This window comes from Lissotriton vulgaris, chromosome 3_1 (genome assembly GCF_964263255.1).
Source record: "Lissotriton vulgaris chromosome 3_1, aLisVul1.2, whole genome shotgun sequence".
NCBI classification, from domain to species: domain Eukaryota; kingdom Metazoa; phylum Chordata; class Amphibia; order Caudata; family Salamandridae; genus Lissotriton; species Lissotriton vulgaris.
In genome coordinates this window covers 1211859385-1211885519 of record NC_141689.1, presented here as the reverse complement: position 1 = coordinate 1211885519, position 26135 = coordinate 1211859385, and the positions used below count along the sequence as shown (strand labels likewise).

At 46.8% G+C, this 26135-nt stretch overlaps 1 protein-coding gene across 1 annotated transcript; it reads left to right on the top strand.

The window, feature by feature from the left end:
* Nucleotides 1-635: 635 nt before the first annotated feature.
* On the top strand, nucleotides 636-26135 carry LOC147727662 (uncharacterized). The gene is made up of 4 exons (XM_086963669.1): nucleotides 636-681; nucleotides 22970-23071; nucleotides 23819-23944; nucleotides 25734-26135. Exons 1-4 carry the CDS (start codon nucleotides 636-638, stop codon nucleotides 26129-26131), a joined length of 672 nt encoding a protein of 223 aa, XP_086819795.1. The 3' UTR covers nucleotides 26132-26135.

The window sequence follows — 26135 nt, the reverse complement described above, 5'->3', positions numbered from 1 at the left end:
GAAGGTCCTGAAGCAGTAGTCTCAAACTATAATAAATGTTATTTTAAGTCAAGACAAACTGATAATTATTGGTTAACTGATTACTATGTTAAGTTCTTTATATGGGCAATTTAAAGAGAACATATATTTAAAGGCTATAAAGTGCTTCGGAATGAAGGAATTGGAACCTAAGGATGGTGGCATGGCAATACATTTATGTAAAATGCATAGTGAGTTGCACCGTTTCTGCAAACTGCTGTTGTGTGATTCAAGCATCATTTTTTTTGCAGCCAGTGAACCTACATCCACAGCATTAATTAAATTACTTTTATACGAAGGACAAACATGTTCATGCGTGCCACGATTTTGAAATAGCACTTCTTGATTTCAGTGATAGGGCCTCATTATTGACAAGTAACAAAACTGTCTCAGGTTTGATAATGGTTGTAGATTTCATAAATGTGCATTTGAAGATCATGGATACCAGAGACACAGCTGAGATTTTCCCTGACCTGCGGAAAAAATTGTGTTATACCCCACCAACTTAGAAGTATCAGTTGGTTGAAGAGCAATCTGGCGCCACCTTGCTGGTGGTGCCATACGAAGGCATATCTATTACCTAGTCCTTGGGTCAGCTAAACACAGTAGGAGCCGCAATGTTGTCATCAACTGAGACAGATTACTTTAAGAGCCCCCAGACAAGTGAGCCTGTCAACAAAGGAAAAGAGTCTTTATAATGCGGATGTTCCAACACATTGCCATTTCATTGCAGTTGTAACAACGCAACTACAATTACATCGCAATGCCATTACAGCGCATGACCTTACAATGCATATGCTTTTACCACACATGCCTTTAGAACGAGTAGGGATATAGGAATATAGATTTTGGGGTGCCAATGTTAATATTAGGGTTCAGGGTGGATTTTAGTTTTGGGGTGCCAAGGGTAATTTTAAGATTTAGGGTGGGTATGAGTTTTTGGGGTAGAAAGGGTAATTTTAGGATTTAGGGTGTTTAGGTTTTGGGGTGCAAGGGTTAATTTTAGGGTTCAGGGTGTGTTTGGGGTTTGGGGTGCAAAGGTTAATTTTGGGGTTCAGGGTGGTATGGGTTTTAGGGTGTCAGAGGTAAATTTAGGGTTCAGGGTGGGTTTGGGTTTTGGGGTGCCAGGGGTAATTTTAGGGTTCAGGGTGTGATTGGGTTTTGGGATGCAAGGGTTAATTTTAGGGTTCAGGGTGTGTTTGGGTTTTAGGGTGCAAAGGTTAATTTTGAGATTCAGGGTGGGTATGGGGTTTGGGGTGGCGGGATTCATTTTAGGGTTCAGGTTGGGTTTGGGTTTTGAGGTGCCAGATTTAATTTTAGGGTTCAGGGTGTGTTTGGGTTTTGGGGTGCAAGGATTCATTTTGGGGTTCGGGGTGGGTATGGGTTTTGGGGTCTCAGAGGTAATTTTAGGGTCCAGGGTGTGTTTGTGCTTTGGGGTGCAAGGGTTAATTTTAGGGTTCAGGGTGTGTTTGAGTTTTTGGGGTTTAAAAAAGAGACAGGAATGTCCCCACGAAAAGACAGTCTAGGACTGTGTTTCACACTTAGTACGTGGACCCTAGGGTGAATATTCCATTTCCAAAGAAGTATATATATAGAGCATGCCAATAATACGGCGGGAAAGGTAAAGTTACAGGAATTTTAACTCGATTTCTATCAGTGTATGTTGAGATTAGAGAAGAGCTATGTATATTTGTTTTTCTATTTTCTTATATCCCTATAGATGCCAAGTCTTATAGGAGAAAGCCTGTTGCCTCACCGTATAGTCAGTTCATACATCCACATTAAGATCTACAGTATTGTATGATTAACACAATGTACACAAGAATTAATGTTTAAAAAGGATATACAAAAATCATTGTTTAAAAAAGAAAGTTTACCACACCATGAGTTACTCTGTTACACATTTATTATACATACAAATTTTAAAATTTCATCATTACACAGTATACAATTATTTAAGAGAACAATGTTAATACATTTGCATAAAAAACATTTAAAAACAAAGAATCACAGGTCGACGCGGCGTTTCGGTTTCTTGTATGTCTACCTTCTTCAGGACAGATTCTACATAAATTTAAAAAAGATTTAGAAACACAGAGTTACTCTAAGTTGCATTGGTGTAGACTGTTGATTATTCACAACTATGAATAGTCACAAATGTGGTAGCTAAAACCTCATTTTTTAGGCATCTCTAGTACAGAAGGCATCATTTTTTAGCACAAACTTTTCAGTTTCACATTGCTGGTAATATTTTCACACAATTAGATTTCAAAAACACATGCTTGTTTTGAAAACATTAATTTAGGAAACATATTAACCATTTCCTCTCTATCCATACACTTGGAACAAAACTAGTGGTGTTTACCTTTCCCTTGGACTATATAGTCCAATGCTTATGAGACCCAATTGAAGAACTCTTTACAATAGAATCGGGATAGTTATGAATTTTGTGCATACCTTTAAAACAGGTGGAGTGGACTTCCCCACCAGATAGTAATTTCCGTTCAGAACCTTGTTGCCATCTGATTTTTGGGCTTATTTTCGGATTCTGTTTGATATATTATCACTGGATAAAATAAATGTAAGGATAGGACATTAATAATTTTATCTCATCATTATATATATATGTCGCGATAGACACTCTTGCAAACTAGACTAGAGGTAGAAGTAAATCCATGCCTCCAGAGACAGTATGTAGATATTATTATATACCTTGTATTCACACTTTATACGCTTGGTCTTGGACTACCAGGAGGAGCCACCGTATTTTCCGTTTTGGGTGTCTTCAATGACCCTGAGAAATATTTAATTATTAAATTATATCGTTTTTACATATTCCCTCAAGTACAATTTATGGATTCGGGACTCTAATTATTTAGCAGTATCTAAATTATCACTCACCATTACTAATATGCTGCTTGTTGCAATTCCTTGGGTGTTCTGATTTCAAGGCACCTTGTTGTAGATACCAGAGTTCGTGCTGCATTGAGTAATAGAACAAATGTACTCTGTATTTAACTGAATTGTGGCAGATTTTTATCTTATTCCTAGTTATTGCAGTCTTTAACTATATCATTAACAGAGCTATCAGATTGCTTATATTAAATACAAAGTGCTTTTTAGGGTATTACCTCTAGAGTATTATTAAGCTACTCAGGATTTAGATGCGCCCTCTCTGTTGGTAATCTTTACCTTTCAATATGCAATCGGCCTATTTAATTTAATTAGGAGGCAGCAAAGAAGGACAGTGGAATGAGCGGTAAAAAGTGAAATGATAGATTACAGTAGGTATTGCAGACGGCGCATGAGAGCTGTAGCTCAACCTAAAAAACTACTGGATTACAAAGCATTAGGGCTTTAATACAGAGTTACATGGTCCTCAGGGCACAGCTAAATGACATATCATTTTACAGTTACCATGCTCTAATTCGTCCCAGTACTGTAATAAATCCAGTGGAATCAGGAATTACTATTGAGTACTGTTTTTATTCAGAATTTCCATGGTGTTTAACACATCTATGTTTTCCATCTGCTCTGAAGAGATGCTAAATGGATGCTAGGGCCAATGGTGGAAAAGTGGGGTGAGGGGAGGGGCTGTGAAAGTAAGGGAGGGAAGGGTAGGTGTTTTCATGCCCCCCCCCCCCCCATAAAAAAAAAACGGGAGCGATGCATGACTGTTGCCAAAGCCTCATGCAGTTTTATCATGCAGAATTACAGTAAAATCGGATATGGTTCTCCCATACTTGAAAAAGAAGATGCAGATAACTGACCCACTTGGGAACAGGCAGAGCGGATTTCGATTTGGTAAATCCAGTCCACCTGACTCCTAATTAGGGCCTATGTTATGCCGAGGTGATATTTAGATATTGAGCGTTCTATTTTAAGGAGGGCTACAAACATACTAGCTACAGAGATGCATATGGGGGGCCTGCTATCAGAGGAAAAGCCCTTAATGCCCTTGTAGTTCAAAGTCCAGCACCTCCCCTGCTTCAGTTACTTTACAGGGAAGCAGCAAATACGAGAGAGAATCTTTTCAGTACAGGATATACTGGACAGTATATGACGTGCTTAATCTCATAACGACTTGCGTTGAGGGGAACGGCTAAATCCTACCTTGCTACACCTCACAACTTGCATAGTGGCGATCAGCTGTATTGCCGCATTGCTGCACCGCCGTGAGGGGAACAGCCAGACAGCAGGCGGCGGGACTACCGCTCCCAGGAGGCCCAGCACGGCGAAGAAGAGTCACATCATCGGAGGGCGTCTGAAGCCCTCATAACCTGCGCACCCCATCCACACCGTGGGATGCGCTTAATCTCATAATGACCTGCCGTGAGGGCAACAGCTAAATCCTACCTTGCTACACATTGCTACGCAATGCAACTTGCATAGTGGGGGTCAGTTGTATTGCCACATTGCTGCACCACCGTGAGGGGACGGCCAGGCAGCGGGCGGTGGGACTATCGCTCCCAGGAGGCTGAGCATGGCGCAGGAGAGTAACGTCATCGGAGGGCGCCTGAAGCCCTCATAACCTGCCCACCCCATCCTCACCGCGGGACGTGCGCGGGCGAAGCCCGGGCCGAGGACGGGCCCGTTAGAGACTGGAAGAGGACCCCCCCTCTAACTCCAGCCATCTAGCAGGTCTGTTTGAAAATCCATCTTATGCAGTGTTTATGGGATACTAACAATTTGGGCTTTCTTGTGTTTACTGCACTCAGCTTGAGATGAATCCTCGTGAAGGAAAGAGTAGATTTGCACCTTCGGGGGAAGCGTCGCAGGGACTCTGGACTAATTTTTAAATAGGGCCAGTTTTTTTCTTGCACATGCAATCGCTCTGACCGAGTATCGTCTATCCTTAGATGTTTTACAAACTAAACGCTCATCATTGGGTGCTCTGACATCTGCGCGTATGCCTGAACGCTGTTTGGTCCCAGGCTCTTACTCTTGTGGCTTAGTCGAAGGTGTTAGTCAGTCTTCACATGCCTCGCTGGATTTATCGGCATAGTGGAGGCCCCAAATAGTGCCCCTGCTGATGATTTGGCCCGTGAAGGTACATCTGCTGGCACCCTAACACGTGCTGCTACAAGGACTGTGCCCAAATCCAAATCTCAAATTAAGGATCCTACGGTAACTATGCCGGAGCCATTCACAAAGAGGAAGAGGGGAGGGGGCCACAAAGGCAGAAAAGTGCAAAAGTGCAGAAGACCAACAAGAGCGGCGGGACAGTGATTATGACATCTCCTTTGACTGCAGAACTGCAGTCTACAACACCTATTAATGGCACTGTGAACCGTGACCCGTTGGGTGCTCCTCCTGAAGCTCTTGAGGTTCTATGGGTGAAAATGGGGACCATATTTAAGTCATCTCTTGTATTGAAGAAAGATTGACTAATTTTGAATTGCATGTTGTGCCTAATCTTCATAGTATTCAAGCCTCTCTGATAACAACTGGTCACAGGATTGAAATTTATCGAATGTACTGTGCAATCTTGTAATCCCAAAACCCCCTCCACCGACTACCTCAATATCCAATCCCAGGTTTCCATCTTTTAGTAGAATTGACAGAGAAGGTTTAGCTCCTGTTGCGGGGCTGGTTGCTCTGGGTTGTCAGGTGGATGAGGATGGGAACATTTCTAGTGAATTTACGCAGTTAATACCGAGTACTCCAAGGGAGGTAGGTAGTAGACCCCGAGGTAGTTCAGAAAGTAACATCACACACAATCGCTCTAATCGTGGCATAGGCACTCAATTAATGCTGCCCAATGGACAGTCTGGCCAAAATCCCCTTCCCATGCATAATGGTCCGGCCCATAGCTCTGTCGAGGATGGTTTTAGGGCACTACACCTCCCACTAGTCGCTGCCCCTCTGGTAGTGGTCTTGAGGAATGTACCGACCTTGCAAGCCGGGCAGCTGGAATCAACTGACCAGCTAATGGCCAAAACTATGCACTGGCTTACATCGCAACTGAAGCTAGCCAGGGCTTGGGGCTGGGACATCTGCAATCAATTCATAATGGCAAGACATGTTCCTTGGGTTGGACACTCTATGAAGGATGGGAGGTTGATTGTGTAATTGCAAACTTTAATAATGAGCACGTTGTAGATTTCTACTGGAACACCTAAGGAGTAGAAGGCAAGGGTGTCATCGTGGGGAAATCTCCCTCCTACCACTAGGGTTTTTCTACAGACCCGGCTATCCTTCTCTGCTAGTGGGGGAGGTCGGGTGTACCCCATAGACCCATTGGGAGATCTTCTGACCCTGAATTAGTTGATAGATTTGCCCCTTTGTCAGGTCTAGATGCCTGCAATTGACTGCTACCAGTAGCTGCTTCAGAGATATAGGAAGCTATCAGTCAACCCGCTGTTTTTCCTCTGCCTGAGATAAGTCCACAGTTAGTGGTGAGTACAGGGACAGTTAGTCCCATTGTACCTGAAGGTACTAACATTGGCACTTTGGACTGCGCTCCTGTCCCATGTCCTATTGATTTGGGCAGAGTTAAACGTGATGGGGATTATACCGACAAATGCAGACTTCTGAGCTGGAATATTGCGGGTTTAGGATCTAAAAGAGATGATCCCAACTTGCTATCTTACATAAAAACATTCAACATAATTGCCCTCCAGGAGACCTGGGACAGGGGGGATATTTTCTGGTTGGACGGTTTTAGCTCATACTTCTTACCTGCATGTCCAGCTTTAGCGGACAGAGCAAAAGTTGGTCTTTTGTTTCTTCTTTCTTTTGACTTAAGGGGCTCTGTAAAAAGGTTAGAGATAGACTCTCCCCATTGTCTGATAGTGGAGCTTAGTAAGCAAAACCATCCAAAGCTTTTATTAATGAGCATCTACAACTCGGGGGAGTGTGACTATGTAAATCAGCACCTAAGTACTTTGAATTATTTTCTTAATGAATATAAGTTAAAGCAATCCACTTATTATGTTTTGTTAATGGGTGATTTTAATACGCACTTGTGTGACTCACATTGTTTATTTGACGATCCGCATGGCTTTAATTACACCTAAGCATGGGCGAATTTTGCGAATCTGGCGTTTGCGAATTTGCGTATTTGCGAACTCGCAATCCGCAAAAACCGCGAATTCTCGCGAATTTTTTTGGGGTGTTCGCAAGGGTTTCTGCCAGTTCGCGAGGGTTTTGTACCAGTTCACAATTGCGAACTTACTTGCCGGCTCGCAACGGTCGCGACTTTGTTGTTTCTACGTCTGGTTCATCATCACAGGTTCCCAGCACCCTCAGTTTCACCACTGCCACCCTCTGTTTCACCCATGCCACCCTCTGGTACATCAATGCCACCCTCTGGTTCATCATCACTGTAGATTATGGGGGGGAAAAGCAAGCACACCTGCCCTGCTTCAACTGACATGAATGAATTTGGGGTTTATTAATGTGTCACTGTTTTAAAATTCCAGTCTGAAACCTGCTTCCTTATCTGTAATTTGCTTTCTGTTGCAGTGCATTTTTTTTTTCCAGGACCTTTGTGGCCTACTTGTTGCTATTCTATGAGCCTGCTGTGAGGGTCAGAGCAGGGTCATACAATTGTTGCAACTAGCAACTGAACTCTGGAGGGGCCCCAGTCAGGACGCACTACAGGGAATGGTTACTAATGATGAGTTTGAACTTTTGCACCTGCTGAGTGCTGAGTGCTTTCAGTTTTGCAAAACTCGTTTTTCTGCAATTCCGCGTGATTCGCGGTGCGCGAACATGCGCGAGATAGAATTCGGAAGCCGCGAATTCGTGCGAATATGCGATTTGTTTTTTAGCGGCGTGTTAGTTCGCAAAGTTTTGTGCGTTTTAGCGAGCCGCTTGTAGCGCAACGGCGCGAAGTTACCCTTGCGGTCGTTCACGGGCGCGGCCATCTTGTTTGCATGACGTATTTCCGTTTCCGGGCGCGATGTGTTCTCTCGCAAAGTGCGCGGTTCGCTAGTACAATTTCGCGTGTGTTCGCGAGGAAAATCTCACGCGAACTTACCCATGCGGTTGTGAACGGGCGCGGCCATCTTGTTTCTCATTCATTGCAACAACCAGGCCACCCACCGTTGGACGGATCTCCTGGACCAGGAACGCGATCTGCTCGACCTGTTCGGCCTTGAGATCCCCGGGCTTGGTGAGTAGTAGTAGCTATTTCTTTACTATGTTTTCTCCTGTTATTATCTTGCACATTTTTGTTTTTTACCAAGAGCAATAATGCTGCTGATTACATTGTAGGTAAATTATATTTCAAAATCTTCTGTGCGTTTCAGGTGCACTGCTCTGCTTCTCAGTAGCGCTGCTACTATGTTTATTTGTTTTCGATTTTGTGCTCATTTCATTGGCCTGTGAAATTATGCATGAGTGTAGTTTAAAGAACTGCCTAATGCTAGACACTAAGGGCCAGATTTTTAATTACCAGCGCATCCCTGCAAAGTAGCAGGGATGCGCCAGTAATTGTGCGCCACGCCACCACCACCCATGGTGCGCCGTATTTAAAATGCGGCGCACCATGGGCCCAAAACGTCACCAAAGCGTTACGCATCTGTGCCGTAAAGGCGGCGCATTGCTGGAGTTGCATCGCAAAGATGGCACAGCTCCAGCAATGCTCTGGGGTGCCCTATCTCCCCAATGCTGCGTCAAGCCGTACGTCTGCTTCAAGCAGGCGCAGGGTTTGAGTCACGCATCATTGTCCTCAAAGTGACTGATTGAAATCTTGTAGATTTCCCTCAGCCACTTTTAGGATGCGTTCCTGCGCAGGAACGCCCTCCCTTGCGCCGGAACGCCCCCTGATGGCGCAGGGCTTTACAACGTGATGCATCTCCCATATGCGTCACGTTGTTAATATACGCCGCACCATGGCGCCTCTTTTGTTCTGCCGCTGCGTCACAAAAGTCACGCAACAATGGAGCAAAAGAGCCGCAAGGGGCTTCTAAATCAGCCCCTACAGACTCAAGTCCAGTCCTTCCTTTGTACACATTGCGATAAGAAGAAATAGTGGTGGTGGATTGATAGTTTGAGTATTTTAATGACTGGTTAATGTAGTAGGAAACTTTAGTATTGTCGCTGATCTGCAATCATGATGGACTTTGTCTGTCACTTCGCGTGCTGCGGACTGCTGCCTGCCAGTCCTAGGCAAACCTTTTTAGTACTTTGTTTAGTGAGTTACATAAGAACTTTCCAAGTCGACGGTCCGCAAATCAAGCAATACTAATAACGTAGTAGACCACATGAGATCGGTCAATATATCCCGTGGAATAGTTGTCTATTTGCTATTTCGCCAAAATATTTTGTTATTGTTCTTTTGAAATGTTTGATTTGGTTGACAAATATCATCCATGTTTTCTGGTCTTTCTTTCTTTCATGTTGTACATCAGCTCCCCCCAGGGGAAAGAGGACACAGGAGGAGGAGGCTGCTGTTCGCCAGGATGCAGGCCAGGATCGGGCAGGCTAGGGCTCCTTTGCTGGCCCCGGTAAGTTTTAATTTTTATATAGAGTACCTAAATTTTCCTAGCGTTCCTCATTCGATTTTTTCTAAATCGTCTTTGATCTTCTTGTAGACTGGATCGAAATTCTTATCCTGCCTCAACTATGACTCCCTGTGGTATTACTAGATTATTCTTATTAGTCTGTCTGTGTAGCTAACTAAGATTGCACATTTGGCAATTCCATTGGACTCCCATTCTAGTCAGCAATAGCTCTATGCACTGAGTGCAGTTCACTGGGATTGTCCATGCTGTCTTTTCAAGTCTTCTAAATGTTTATGCTTTGACAATTGCCAATAATAAAAAGGTGAATGATCACCAAGAAAGAATTAGATACTACATTACTTTTGGTTTGAATAGGAGGACAATCCATTCTACTACTGTTGCAGGGACAAATCTGCACAAACAGAACTATGGACACTAAATAATGAATTGCTTAGCTTATCAATTATAATATGCGCTGTTAGACTTTCCACATACCTCAGTGATAACAGACTTTGTAGTTGAACCCCCAATCTCCTTACTGACTAGATAGTGTGGCAGAGTAATTTAGCTCCCAAAGTCACCGATGATTGATCCCCAATGATGATTAGATTATCCAACGCAGGACAAGAGTACGGAGTCAGAGTCAAGAAGTGTCAGAGGCACGGGCTCATGCTTGCAAAAATTCCAAAACCTTTAGCTCAGCCACTCTATTCTGGAGGACCAAAAACCACAGAGTCTATTTAAGTTTAAAAGCTTTATTAAAAGTAAACACATTTATTAAAATCAAGTTTGTCATAAAACTAAACCTTTAACTGAAAATGGAAAAGTGCTTAGTGCTGACGATTAATTCCACACATTTCTTGTGCTCGAGCCGAGCTCTTACCTGGTTTGAACTTGATCTTGCTCGTGTTCTTAGAAGTCAAGCTTCTGTCTGTTAGGAGAAAAAGTGGTGCGTGTTAAAAATAAAAAGCAAGCATTCATCAGTTGTGCCAAAAAGTGCAGCAAGACAACAGCCTTCCCTGGAAAAAGGGACATTTTTACTTTAGAGTAGACAGCCACAAATTATTACATTGTTTGCTGTTTTTTTACCATTTCTTTATTCCTAGACCAAATATTATATAGTAGTGAGTGGTGTATTCTAACATTCTTAAATGTACTTTGTAGGTGGAACATCTGGTGGCGGGGCCAGCGCGGAGGTGATGGTGGTGGATGAGGGGAACACTTCTGAGGAGGATGCGGTGCAAGTGCCGGACGACACCAGTGTGCCTGTGAGGGTTCACGCGGTGGTGGCGGGTAGAGGTAAGCTATATATTCCTTACTTATTGAGATTGAAGACTGCAGAGTGTGCTTTCTGCACGGGTGTATTATAAATCAACCAGGTAGTAGCCTCCTCTAAATGTACTTCGACTTAGCTGTGAAGTTTTTAGCGAGAAGAATCCCAATCAGATCTGAGATGAACTTGATGGATGGGATGAACGAAAAGCGAAAGAAGAGTGTAAGTAAGTGTGGAAGGACAAGAAATTTAATGATGACTGGCAAAGAAGAATGATATGTGTTTGCTTGGTCCCCGAGGTGGCTGGGAAGGAAAGAATATGGTATGGTGCATGGCTGGGTGAATGATGAAGCAAGGATGGGTGGAAGGAGAACAGCCTGGGTGGGTGAAACAGAAACTGTATGTGTGCATATACTTTGAATCGATGTATGCCTGGATCATGGTATTATCTGACTCTTAGATAGCATATGTGTATCTAGAGAGAGTAGACGGTCACTGGATGAACTAAGTGTTACTTTGAAGAGCATGTAACACCGCACCCGCACGTCCGTTCCAGAGTAGGAAAGGCAAGGAAAAGAAGTTGTAATTTTGTCCAAATACTACCATGAATGGTAGCAGGAGTTTGTATTGCAACTGCAAGGACAGCATATATCCGGTTATTACGGTGGACACTCCCTACCTCTCTTAATAACTTTATTTTAGTAGTAGTACGTCATTCATTTGTGGGTGTATCACTGTTCACTCAATAATAAGCAAAGTACCTAAAGTCATCCCATATGTAATCAAATACATCCCATGTGAAGTGATAGATAATCGGATTATTTAGCTTCTTCATTTTCCTTTTCTAATACTCATTTGCACTGTAGGGTGAAAGCTAAATTAATTAAGCAGTAGCCCTTTTAACAGAGTATTCTCAGTGCCACCCGTAATAGAAAAGTAAGAGCTTCACCACCTGCATGTACTGGACCGGTACAGTAACGCAAGTCTGTCTCACTCATCATGGTGTGCGTCTGTTTTTCTCGGGTGCAAGTTCACTGCGCTGGCATTATGCCGGCTTGCATAAGATAATGTACCAATTTTCCTAAACAAGAGAGAAGAAGAAGAATAAGACTGGTGTACTGTCATAATCGACAGGAATGGAAGTCCATAGTGCTCGTAGAATTTGTTCCTTAAACTCCCACTAATGTTAGAGCAAGGATGAAGAAGTGGGAGGTTAGATAGATACTGTCCTCAATAGTTATGTACTGTGCTTTCAATTTGCTACTTGTACTGTGACTCAACTTTCTGCTCAATCATTTTGTGTTAATCTTAAGGAGCATTGGTTACAGACTATGTCTTTCTTTCTTCATATAGTTGCTCCTTCCAAATCAAACAGACCATCAAGGAAGGAGCGGGGGGGGCGTGGCTTGGACGCCGATCGGGATGGCGGTGTGAGCTCGCAGCTCCGCGCGGAATCCCGCTAATTCTCCTGTCTTTGGCACCCTGGGTGACCCGAGGTCGATGCTCCTGCCCTCCGTAGGGTGAGGGGACAGCCGGGCACAGACGGAAAGTTGCTGGGGGACTGCTGGCCCCGAGGAGACCGAGTTGGGCGACGGCCGAGGTGTTGCCGAGAGTGAGAAGAAAATGGCGCCGATGAGGACGGGCAGCCCCGGACATCATCTTTGAGCCGAGTTGTCCCCGGCTGGCGGGTGGCCCTGCAGCCGATAGATCGAGACATTGGGGACTGAGGCGCCAGTTCCTGAGGTCGGGGAACAGTGAATCGCCCCGCCCGGGCCTTGTGGTCCCTCGCTGGCCGCCATCTCTGTCTCCTTCTTCCCCCCTCAGGCTTCCGAGGGGACCAGCGGAACAGTGCCCGCCACGCTAGCCATTGGTCCTGAGGGCATCGGTGGCGGCGCTTGACCCTGCTCAGTGTCAGGTAGTTCGCGCCGGACTACGAGTGCGGAAGCTGGTCGGCTTTCTGGCCCGTGACGCAGTATCCTGAAATGGCGGCGGCCGGAGGGCTGGTGGCCGAGGAGCGCGCTGAGGGGGACCTGGCGGCATCGTCCCGGATGGGCGAGACTCCCCCGCCGGAGTTGGATCAGGAGCAGCGGCTGCACTGACGTCTAGACGCCATACTTAATGCGATCACCTCGACCAAGGAGGCGCTGCACCAGGACATTGCACAAGTGGCCACGGGACTGGGGCTACTGCGAGCTGACCATGCGAAGCTGGCAGATAGGGTCAAGGACCATGATCAGTTGCTGGTGGACCTGAAGCCGTCGGTGGTGACCGCAGAACACAGGATCACGGACATATTAGCCCGGTTGGACTCGCTGGAACGACGGGCAGAGGATGCAGAAGGCCGCAACAGGCGAAACAACGTGCGGGTCGTAGGCCTGCCGGAACGAATTGAGGGGGAGGATGCGGTGGCCTATATGGAGAACTGGTTTCACACAGTGGTGGCACCGGAGGGGCTTACTCCTTTCTTTACTCTGGAGCGAGCCCACAGGGTGCCTGCTCGCCCACCAGGGCTTGGCCGCCCCCCCCCGACCGATGGTGGTGCGGCTCCTCCATTATAAGGACCGGGATCTCCTCATTCAGCGGGCCAGGATGTCGGGCCCGTATGAGGTGGAAAACAGCAGGGTCACGATCTTCCCGGACTACACTCAGGCGGTCCAGAAGAACAGGGCATCGTTCCTAGCGGTGAAGAAGGAGCTCCGGGAGGAAGGCATCCAATATTCCTTGCTCTACCCGGCCAAGCTGCGGATCATACTTGACGGAACTACGCACTTTTTCCAGACCCCAGACGAAGTTTGGCAGTGGCTGGAGTCGTATAGAGCGGGGACGGACAGGTCACATAAAAGCAGGCGAGATCAGCCTAAGCAGCCCCGGATCAGACAATCACAGCGCATCAGGTCCCGCAACAGGCGCCAGCGAGAGAAACGGGAGGCTCAAATGGCTGCGGAAAAGAGAGATGCGCTCGCAGCGACGGCGGCCATCACGGGGTCGCAACAGAACAGTGACCGGGTGGAAACGGACTCGGGCGGAGAAGGCAGCAGAACGGGAGAAGACCTCTCAGAGGCGGAAAGCTCGAAGGGGCCGGTGGTGACCCCCCAGACTTCTGATGGAATATTTTGCGGTTGAAACTGTGTTGGGACTTGCTCGAGACCTACTGGTAGGGCGGTATCCTGTTGGAGATGAGTGGGTTGCCGGGGGGGGGCTGAGCGCGCAGTAGGGGATGAGGGCGCGGGGTGTGGGCTCCGCTAGCTGGGGTCGGCGATAACTCACCCCCCTTGGGCCCTTAAGGCCTGCTGTGGTGGAGACCACAGGGTAGGAATATGGGTAGTTTGGTTCGAGGTTTGGATTGGGGCTGACATTGGGTTTGTAGGCTCCGTCCTGGGGAGTGGGGTTTGGGGTGTTTTTTTGTTCAGGGTGTGTTCTGGGGGGGGGCAACTGCTTTGGAAGGGATGTGAACTTTTGTTATTTGGATCGGACTGCTCGATGTTGGTATGGGGACATTACCTAACCTGAAATGCCTGACGTGGAATGTCCGGGGGCTGCGAACTATGGTTAAACGCCACAAAGTACACGCATACCTGGTGCGAAGAGGGGTACAGATTGCTATGCTGCAAGAAACCCATCTGACTAAAAAAGAGTGCGCTGCGCTGCAAAAAAGATGGCGGGGCCAGGTGTTCGGCACCACTTACTCAGCATATGCCAGTGGGGTGCTGATTTGGGTGAGAGCGGGGATACCGTTCCAGGTGCTGAATCAAGTGGTGGACCCTGATGGTAGGTTTGTAGCAGTGGAGGGGAGGTTGTATGGAAGGGATGTGGTTCTCTGCTGTGTGTATGCGCCAAACACTGATCAGGCTCGGTATTTAGATGGCCTCTCTGGGTCCTTGGCTTCTTTCCTGGCAGGCCCGATAGTGTTAGGGGGGGACTTCAACTCGATTACGGATGTGGCTCTGGATAGGTCCCATCCCCCCTGGTAGACTCCCCGGTGCGCAAGTCTACCAGGGGGGATGGGACCATTTCCTGTATGTTGTTGTAGTTGTCCTGTTGAATTTGGTAAGTAAGTTGCACGCATCAAACAATTCCTCTTATTAGTGGCACTCCTCCATTCCAGCTGACGCTTCGTCCATCAATGTTGGTGACCAGAAGACACCCTGTCCACTGCCTGCCTGGCGGATGCTGAATTGCGGCTCGCTAATGTGAAGCCTGACTCCATCCTTTTTTTCCCATTGCACAGACTGAAACCCGGCCTGTAATTATTGACGGAAAAACAGGAAGTGATATTAGAACACCACTGATAAATAAATATAAGGTATGTACGCTGTATAGTGCAAAAAGTCGCACTTTGACTTTCCTAATAGACAGTACAATATTTTTGAAAGTGCGTACTCTGTCTGAGTCTCCTTTTGAAGGATAAATAAGTATGGGCAAATTAATTTAGCGGATCTTTCCCCTCAAGCTAGGTGTACTGTAAACTGTGTTTTAGAACAAAATTAGACCTTCCCAGCAGTGCTCCCACCCAGACCCTTACTAAAGCCAGTCGCAAAAATGTAGAAGACCCCCAATCAGATCTCAAAAAACGAGGCCTAGTAGAACACTGATGACAAAACGTACTTTGAAAGTAAAAGTAGGTCCAAATACCCCCTTACCCACCGTGGATTGTATTCAAAGCACTTGCAAGCAAGCAAAAGTAATACCCAGCATCGCTCCAAGACTCGCAAACCCCCCCACCCAAATACATGCAATAGAAATACTGCTAACCCTAACGAGCCCTAAGTTAAGAATAGTGGCAAAGGCTTTCTTTAACTATGCCAAATCCCCCCTTTCCCATCATGGATTTTCTTCAAATCACTTGCAACCAAAATTACACATCCCCACAAGTGCTCTAAGACCCCAGAACTCAGTTTCAAAAATGTAGAACACCCCGAAACACATGCAATGCTGCTGCTAGGGCTAACCCTAACGAACCCTAAGTAACAAAAAGTGCCAAAAGGCTTTTCCTTATGGATTTTGTCCAAACCACTTCTATCCGGTATTAGACCTACCCAGCAATGCCCGGAAACCCTCCAACACAACCGCAAAAAAGCACAACACCCCCAAACAGCCAAAAAGGAAAATCTCATAGTTACAATATTTATCGGCCTTCGGTCCAAATGCGCTGTGCAGCTAGGTCATATCTCCCGTTTTCCACCACGGATTTCCTGAAAAGCAAATGCAATCAAAATTAGACTGTCCCAGCAGTGCTCCCAGACCCCAAAACTCACCCACAAACACCCGGAACCCCCCCAAAGAGCACCTCAAAGGCAAGCAAGTCAGCAAAAACGCAAAAAATGTTTCGCCTACGATTTGGTCCAAACCACTTTTATCCGGTATTAGAGCTTCCCAGCAATGGCCCCAGAGCCGTCAACTCACCCGCAAAGAAGTAGAACACCCCCACAAGTGCAGAGTCTTTCTTCATTGGGCATAATCCAGCCCTCTGCTTTGAGGGAAATAGGAGTCTGGATGAGGAGGATAGAGGAGCATGTTCTTGTGAACTTGTGAACCTGAGGAATGCAGACTGTGGCACCTTCAAATCAATAAGCAAACAAGTGAAGACAGTTCTGCTGATGGGCTTGTTTTTGTGATTAGGTGATTAAAGTTTGAATTATATTAACTGTGCAAAACAAAGAAAGACAGACACACAGGAAGAAAAGTTAATAAGGACGAAAAAGAAAGTTATTGATTCATTGTCTCATTTTCAGGGCTCGGTGTCAGGGAATAAGAATAAGGCTTCGTCATCATACTCTGCGAATTCCGGCAGGATGAGGTCAGGGTCACCTAACAGAGAAGAAATTCCCTCATCTACGTTGCTGTCCTCCTCATCTTCAGCCAGCGTGCTTTCTCATACTTTGTAATCTGGTGGTATGAGGTGGTGATTCATCTTGATCATTGTTAACCTCTCCACATTTTTGGGCGAGAGGCGGCTCCGTTTGGAAGTTACAATGCCAACAGCAGCACTGAAAACACGTTCAGAAGACACGCTTGCGAGTGGGCAAGACAAGTAGTTTATAGCCAGGTTGGAGAGCTGTGCCCACAATTCTTTTTTCCCATGCCAATACGCCAATGGGTCAGCATTAACATAGACCTCTGTTGAGTCATTCAGATAGTCCTGCACCATCGACTCAAGGTCCTCTAAGGTTCCTCCACTTTGCTTACTTTTTGCTGTGACCGTTTGAGAACCAAACCCAAGCTGAGTTAGTCAATCCTCTTTTGCATCCAATGTTACTGTTGTGTCTGGTACAGATGATCCGGTTGCCGGTGTCTTTAACGGCTGAGAGGTCACTTGTGCCACAGCCACAGGTGCGGAAGTGGATTCTTTTGACTGGGGATGGCCTGCTGATGCTGATGTACTGCCTTTTCCTTCAATTTGCTGCCGTTCTCTTTCAAACCTCTTGGCTGTCAAGGCTATCCAACGTTTGTACATTGTAACATTTTCATCATCAAAAGGAAAGAATGCTCGGCCTGCCAGCGCCTTTTTGTAGCATGGATCCAGAATAGTAGCACAAATGTAATGCTGTTCTGAGTGGATCATTTTAAGATGTTCATCACCACGTAGGCGCTCTAATAATTTCTCTGCCAAAACAAAAGCGTCTTGCTTTTTTTCATCTTTTTGAAACATAGAAGACACCGCTTCCAGTTGGTGCTCCAGCATGCGCAACAATGGGATAGCTTTTCCCAAATTACAGTCCTCCTTGCTGACTGCACTCGTGAAGACCTCAAAAGGACGAAGCATATCTGTCAGGCTTTTAACTAGGTTCCATTGCGCCGCATCTAGCCTCAGGTCCTTCTGAGCTGTACCCAGTGTTAAGAAATAGTGATCGAGTACCGTATACTGATCATACAGATGCTCAAGCATGTAGAAGGTTGAGTTCCAACGTGTTGCCACCTCCTGGATGAGTGCTTTCACTGGCATTCGACATTCATGTAGCAGGCTCCTCAGATGCTTCCGGGCCTTAAAAGAATGGCTGAAATGGTTGCACATTCTTTGGCAGGTGGCCACTAACTCGCACGCTAGACTGTCTTCATCACTCAAGAATTTTTTAACAACCAGGTTTATACAGTGCGCCAAACACGGCACTCTGAAATATTGACCCAGCTCCATGGCCTTAACTACATTGGCGCCATTATCCGTGGAAACATAACCAATCTGGCATTTTTTGGGGGACAGCCAGTGAAAGACCTTTGTGTTAAACTCATTCAAAATGTTTTCTGCTGTGTGACGTTTCTCCAAGCCAAACATGGCTAGTGTTGCATGTTTCCGAGCAGCTTTAAAAACTTGGTCCGGGTCAACACCTGTGTTTAGCTTTGCTTTAACCCCTGAAAAAGAGACCCAGTGGGCAGTGATGCACATGTAATCAACGCCTGCGCCACTGGTCCACATGTCTGTTGTCAGATGTGTAGTGTGAACAGCACTCTTCTGCAAAGCTGCCCCAATCACCTCCAGCACATCTTCTTGTAGTGCTGGAACCGCAACTCTGGCAAAATAGAACCGGCTAGGAACCTTCCATTTAGGGCAGAGCGCTGCCACTAATTCTAGAAAACCAATCCCTTCTACAAAAGAAAAAGGGAGAAGGTCCAGTGCTAGCATTTTAGCCAGCTTAGTGTTATACAGACGCGTCAGTGGGTGGTCGCGTTCATATGGCGCTTCTGTAAACAACATGGTTCTAATGTTGCCCTGGACCAAGCATTTACGGGATGATGATGATGACTTCCTCGAGCCAGTTACGCTCGCTGATGAACTTTTTCGCATTGGTGTCTCACTCTCTCCCACACTCTTAGTGTGGCTCACATGGGGTGTGCTGCTGACAGGGGTACTGGGTGTAAGTGAAGGGTTTGACACATCTTCTTTGTCCTCGTCATCATCAGATGAAACATCAACGTTTTCTTGACTTGCAATTCGGGCTTCCTTGATCTCCTTTAGGTGCGCAAACCATTGGACAGCGTGCTGTCTCTTAAGATGACCTCTCTGGCCTCCAGTACCATAGTTGGTACCAAACTTACCACGACTAACTGCATGCTTACAAATGCTACAAATGGCTAAGTTTTCCTTTTTTGGGCAAACACTAAGGAAGTCCCAAACTGCGGACTTGAAATGTCTTTGGGGGCCGGAGGAGGCGGCGATACTAGTGGTGGTGGTCCTGCTGCTAATGCCAGATAAAGTGGAGGATGTGGATTGCCGAACTTTAGTACGTTTTGCACTTTCACCACCACTAATTGAGGTCGAGGTGGATGGAGGTCCCTTCTGGCGAGGAAGAAATATGGAAGCGGTAGGTGTTGGTGTACTAGTTAACTCCAATGATTGTGGTGTTTCCATTGCCTCCTCGTCGACAACATCATCACGCTCAGCAGCTTCTTGGCTAGGGTCAAAATGTCTGTTTGCTGCATGCCCGCTGGGGCTGCAGTGACCTTTATGATGACTGGGTCATCGTCGTGAGAGTCTTTATCAGCAGAAGTATCCGCCACTTCTTGTTGAGCCTCTTCACACTCCATAACTATGAGACTTTTGACGAGCTTCCTTTTACGCTTAACTGCCTTTGTCAGATCATGGTGTGCCTCACTCTCAGACGGCAGTGGTGCTGGTTCCCAATTTTGATCCGTATCATCAGAAGGAGGTGTGCTTGAAGTAAGCATGGGCGAATTTTGCGGATCTCGCGTTCGCGAATTTTGCGGATTTGCGGATTCGCAATCCGCAAAATCCGCGAATTCCCGCGAATTTGCGGATTTTTTTTTTTTTTTGTGTTCGCCCGTGTTTCTGCCAGTTCGCGAGGGTTTTTACAATTTCGCAATTTGCGAACTTACCTGTCGGGTCGCAAGTTTTGCGAACTTGTTGTTTCTACATGTCCAGCCTGTTTGGGACACTCTTCTTCATCACTGCCACTCTCTGTCACCACTGCCACTCTCTGACTACTCATGCCACCCTCTGGCCCACCCATGCCACCCTCTGTTTCATCACCACACCCTCTGGTTGTCCAGTGTACATTATTTTCGGCAAAGCAAAGCACACCTTCCCTGCCTCAAGTGACCTGAATTAATTTGGGGCTGATTAATGTGTCACAGAATATTTTTTTAGCTGGCACCTGCTTCCTTAGTGCGCCCTGATTAGTGATCTTTTGCACTTGCTAAGTGCTTTCATTGTTGCAAAATTAGTTACAACACCTGCCCTGCCCCAACTGACAATAATGAATTAGGGGCTAATTAATGTGTCACTGAAAGAATTTAAAGTTCCAGCCTGGCACCTGCTTGTCTGCTCCTTTAGCTGTAAATCAGGACCTTTGTGGCATACAGTTAAGGTCAGAGCAGGGTCACACAATAGTTGCAAGCAGGCAACCGAATTCTGGAGGGCCCCCTCAGGAAGCAATACAAAGAATCGTTACAAATCATGAGGTTGACCTTTTGCACCTGCTCATTGCTTTTGCTTTTGCTGAAATCGTTTTGCGGTTTTTTTCGCGCTATTCGCGGGGCGCGGCGTCGTGCGAAACCGACCGCGGAAGCCGCCAATTCGTGCGAATGAGCATTTTATTTTTTTGCGGCTTGTTGTTTCGCGAGTTTTTTTGCAGTATTCGCGAGCCGCTTGCAGCGCAACACGCGAATTTACCCCAAGGTCGAGTACGGGCGCGGCCATTTTGTTTGCGTGACGTATTTCCGTTTCCGCCCGCTATGTATAATCTCGCGCAGTAAGCGCATTGCGAGTAGAGGTTCGCACGAGATCGCGCGGGAAATCTAGAGGTTCGCACGAGATCGCGAGGAAAATCTCGCGCGAACTGACTTTCGCGCTCGGAAACGGGCGCCGGCCATCTTGTTTTTCATTCATTTCCTGTGTCTGGGCATGGTGTTTAATCCTCTTGATATCTTTGCCATCCTTTGCTTGTTTTCAGTTTTTTTTTTACGATTTTGCTTCTTATCTATCCCTCTCTTTTCCTAGCTGTATATTTTTGTCTTTTCTGCTATTTTTCTTTACTTTTAAACTACTTTTGTAAACTCTTTTCTTTTCTTCTTCCCTATCCTATTCTTTCTTAATTTTCTACTTCTTCCTACCTTACCTGCCCAGACCATGGTCAAGCCAGGCGCCGTGAAGCTGCCCAGGCACTTGAGGGCCGCAGCGGCGGCGGGGAGTAGTGCTGGACCCAGTGGCAGGACAGCAGGCGTGAGATCGAGGGGGGAGCAGGTGACGCGCCGGGAGATATTCAGCCCGGAGGAAGTGGGCGCGCTGGTCTACTTCGTCCAGCGCCGCCTGCCCAGGACCATCGCGGGAGGCGGCAGGATCGCGGCCGGCGGCTATAACATGCGGGAGCGCCGGAAGCGGTGGGAGAAGGTGTGCTGGGCCATATCCCACCTCTACGGGGTCCAGCGCACCTACAGCCAGGTCACCCATCGCTGGACGGACCTCCTGGACCGCGAGCGCGACCTGCTGGACCAGCTCGGCTTGGAGATCCCCGGCCTTGGTGAGTAGTAGTAGCCATTGGCATTTAATCACTCACTACTATGATGTTTTCTCCTGCTCTGTGTTGTTGTATTGCAAATATTTGTTTTTTACATGGAGCAAGCCAATAATGCCGCTGATGACGATTACATTGTAGTTAAATTATATTTCAAAATCTTCTGTGCATTTCAGGTGCACTGCTCTCCTTCTCAGTGGGGTTGCTACTATGCTTATTTGTTTTCTATTTCGTGGTCTCATTGGCCTGAGTAACTATTATGTATGAGTGTACTTAACAGAACTGCGTAATGCTAGACACTAGGGGGCAGATTACATTTACAAGCCCCTTGCGCCACGTTTACGTTGCCTTGCGTGACGCAACAGCGGCGTAAACGTGCCGCATCCCTGCAAGTCATTTACAGCATGACGCATCTAGGGAGATGCGTCACGTTATAAAGCCATGGGCCTGCACCACAATGGGTGCGTTCCTAGTACGCAGGGTGGGCGGTCCAGCGGCTGTGCGCCTCGCAAAATTGCCTGCGTGAAATCTACAAGATTTAACGCAGGCACTTCTGCGACGCTGCTACGTCAATTCAATTCCTTATGTCTGCTCGAAGCAGGCGAAAGGACTGACACAGCATGTAAAGTATTGGGTGGCCCTGAGCATTACTGGAGTTGCATTGCGTTGGCGACGTGACTCCAGCGATGCGCCGCTCTTACGTGACGAGATGCGTCACGCAAGTGCCTACCCTTGCGCCAGGGCGCGCCGCATTGTAAATGAGGCACATCTGCCGTGTCGCAAGGGTAGTTTTGCGTGACGCATTTGATCTGGCGCATCTCTGGAGATGCGCCAGAACGCGTAAGTAAGTATGCCCCTAAGGGGCAGAATTGCAATTACCGTCGCATCCCTGCAAAGTAGCAGGGATGCGCCATTAATTGTGCGGCCCGCTACCACCACCAAACATGGTGCGCCGTATTTGCAATGCGGCTCCCCATGGGCCCAAAACGTCACCGAAGCTTTACTGCTGGAGTTGCGTCGCAACGATGGCGCAGCTCCATCAATGCTCTGGGGTACCCTATCTCCCCAATGCTGGGTCAAGCCGTACGTCTGCTTCAAGCAGGTGCAGGGTTTGTGTGACGCATCATTGTCCTAAAGGTGACTGATTGATATTTTGTAGATTTCCCTCAGCCACTATTAGGATGTGTTCCAGCGCAGGAATGCCCTCCCTTGCGCCGGAACGCCCCCTGATGGCGCAGGGCTTTATAACGGGATGCATCTCCCAAATGCGTCACGTTGTTATAATATTATACGCCGCACCATGGCGCCCTTTTTTGTTTAGCTGCTGCGTCACAAAAGTCACGCAAGAACGGCGCAAAAGAGCCGCAAGGGCTTAAATCTGCCCCTTCCTTTGTAACCCTGACAATAAGAAAAATAGTGGCGGTGGATTGATAGTTTGACTATTTAAATGACTGGTAATGTAGCAGGCAACTGTTAGTGTTGTCACTGATCTGACTGAAATCACAATGGAGTTTGTCTGTCACTTTGCGTCTTGCCTGCGGACTGCTGCCTGCCAGTCCTAGGTGAACGTTTCAGTACTTTGTTTAGTGAGTTACGTGACTTTCGAAGTCACAGGTCCGCAAATAAATAAAAAGTAACCATAATCAATATAATTTCGCGGAAATATTTTGTTATTGTTCTTTTGAAATGTTTGATTTGGTTGACATTGACAAGCAACAATCATCCATGTTTTCTGTTCTTTCTTTCATGTTGTACGTCAGCTCCCCCCAGGGGCGAGAGGAGGACACAGGAGCAGCAGGCGGCGGATGCTGTTCATCAACAGGGCCAGGATCGGGCAGGCGAGGGCTCCTCTGCTGGCCCCAGTAAGTTTTCATTTTAGACTAGTACCTATTTTTCCTAGCGTTCCTCATTTGAATTTTTTCAAAATTGTCTTTGCTCTTCTTGTAGACTGTATCTAAATTCTTATCCTGCCTCTACTATGACTCCCTGTGGTATTACTAGATTATTCTTATTAGTCTGTCTGTGTAGCTAACTAAGATTGCACGGTTGGCGAAACTCCCATGATTCTAGTCAGCAATAGCTCTATCAACTTAGTGCAGTCCTCTGGGATTGTCCATAATGTCTTTTGAAGTGTTCTATCTGGACTCATGCTTGCAAAAATTGCAAAACCTTTCGTTCAGTCACTCTAGTCTGGAGGACCAAAAAACACAGATTGTATTTAAATTTAAAAGCTTTATTAAATGTAAACACATTTATTAAAATGAAGTCATAATAAAACTAAACGTTTAACTGATAATGGAAAAGTGGTTAGTGCTGACGATTAATTGAAGACATTTCTTGTGGTCGAGCCGAGCTCTCACCTGGTTTCAACTTGATCTTGTTGTTAGAAGTCCATCTTCTGTCTGTGTGGAGAAAAATGGTGCGTGTTAAAAAATCAGCCTTCATCAGTTGTGCCAAAAAGTGCAGCAAGACAACCTTCCCTGGAAAAAGGGACATTTTTTTTAACTTTAACGTAGACAGTCACAAATTACATTGTTTTCACATGTCTTCATTCCTAGACCAAATACTAGTGAGTGCTTTATTCTAAGATTCTTAAATGTACTTTGTAGGTGGAACATCTGGTGGCGGGGCCAGTGTGGTGGTGGTGCTCGACACGGAGGCGGAGGGCAATTCATCATCAGGGGAGGAGGCGGCGGCGGCGGCTGTGAGAGTTGAGACGGTGGTGGCGGCCAGAGGTAAGCTCTTATATATTCCTTACTTATTGAGATTGAAGACTAGCTGGGAAGGCAAGAATATGAGATGCATGGCTGGGTGAATGATGAAGCAATGATGGGTGGAAGGACAACAGCCTGGGTGGGTGACACAGAAACTGTATGTGTCCATATACCTGGATCATGCTACTATCTGACTCTTAGATAGCATATGTGTATCTAGAGCAGGGGTACTCATAGTACGGCCCGCGGGCCGGTGGTGGCCCGGCAAGCCTTCCTTGGCGGTGCGCAGACCTTGCAGACAATCACTGCTCCCCCGGCCCCCACAGAGCAGAGGCTTTTTTGTATTTCACCTGTTAGCGCCCCTGCATCTCCACTCTGACAATCACTGCTCCCCCGGCCCCCACAGAGCAGAGTGGAGATGCAAGGCCACAAAGAGGTGAAATAGAACAAAGCCTCTGCTCTGTGGGGCCGGGCAAGCAGTGATTGTCAGGGTGGAGAAGCAGGGGCGCTAAAACAAACAAAGCCTCAATAATATGTTAATGGTCTTTTAAAGACCTGTTAAGTACTTTGGTGTTGTTGTCTGTGTGTGCGCGTTGAGGAAGCGGTCTCAACCCGGGCTGAAGGCTGACACAGATAGACACACACACAGTGAGATGACAGAGGGAGAGGGAGGGCAGGAGGGAGAGAGAGATGGAGGGAGGGCAGGAGGGACAGCAGGAGGGAGAGAGATGTATGTAAATGCTGGGTCTGGTGGCTCAGTGGATGAGGGCATCTGCTGCAGGGACCTGTGTGCAACCTCATGGTCACAAGTTATCGTTTTGCTTTAGCCCCGCCCCCTCTGACTCCGCCCCCACCAGTGCGGCCCTCGGCCACAAACTACACTGTAAATGTAGCCCCTGAGAGAAAGTTTGTGAGTACCCATGATCTAGAGAGAGTAGATGGTCAGTGGATGAACTAAGTGTAACTTTGAAGAGCATGTAACACTGCACCCGCACGTCCGTTCCAGTGTAGGAAAGGCAAGGAAAAGAACTTTTAATTTTGTCCAAATACTACCATAAGTAGTAGCAGTAGTTTGTATTGCAAGCACTGCATAGATCCGGTTATTATGGTGGCCACTCCCTACCTCTCTTAATAAGTTTAGTAGTACTCAGTCATTCATGTGTGGATGTATCACTGCCTGTCACTCAATAAAAAGCAAAGCACCTAAAGTCATCCCATATGTAAGCAAAAACATCCCATGTGAAGTGATAGATAATCAGATTATTTATCTTCTTCAATTTTCCATTTCTAGTACTCATTTCCACTGTAGGGTGAAAGTTAAATTAATTAAGCAGTAGCCCTTGAGTTGTAACAGAGTATTCTCAGTGCCACCCGTAATAGAAAAGTAAGAGATTCACCACCTGCATGTACTGGACGGGTACAGTAACGCAACGGCAACGCAAGTCTAGGTCACTCCTCATGGCGTGCGTCTCTTTTTCTCGGGTGCAAGTTTACCGCGCTGGCATTATGCCGGCTTGCAGAAAATAACGTACCAATTTTCCAAAACAAGAGACAAGAAGAAGAATAAGACTGGTGTACTTTCATAGTCGACTCCAATGGAAGTCCACAGTGCTCATAGAATTTGTTCCTTAAACTCCCACTAATGTTAGAGCAAGGATGAAGAAGTGTGAGGTTAGATAGATACTGGCCTCAATAGTTATGTAATGCGCTTGCAAGTTGCTAGTTGTACTGCAGCACACATTTCTGCTGAATGATTGAGTTAATCTTAAAGAGCATTGGTTACAGACTATGTCTTTCTTTCTTCATATAGGTTCTCCTTCCAAACGAACAAGGAGGAAGGAGCTGGCTAGAGCGGCCCGGCAACGGAGAATCGAGGCCACTGTTGCGGAATATCGGCGGCTGGTGGCCCTGGAGGACGAGGAAAGTGTGCGGTCGACAACAACGACAACGTCGTCCTCCGTGGCCTCACCGGCTGCCACCGTGACCCAGCACAGTGGTCCACCGAGACTGAGCCGGGCTGCCAAAGGCAAACGCCACCGCCGAGCAGCAAGGCCAACAGCTGCTTCTCACAGGCCTTGCACCTGCAAGGCAGTGAAGGCACGCCTGCGCCGCACTACCCTGATGGTGTCCCGCCTTCAGCAGGAGCTCGCCTTGCTCCGCGAGGAGCATGATGCCCTGGCCCAAAAAGTTAACAGCATCCACCCATAGTGTC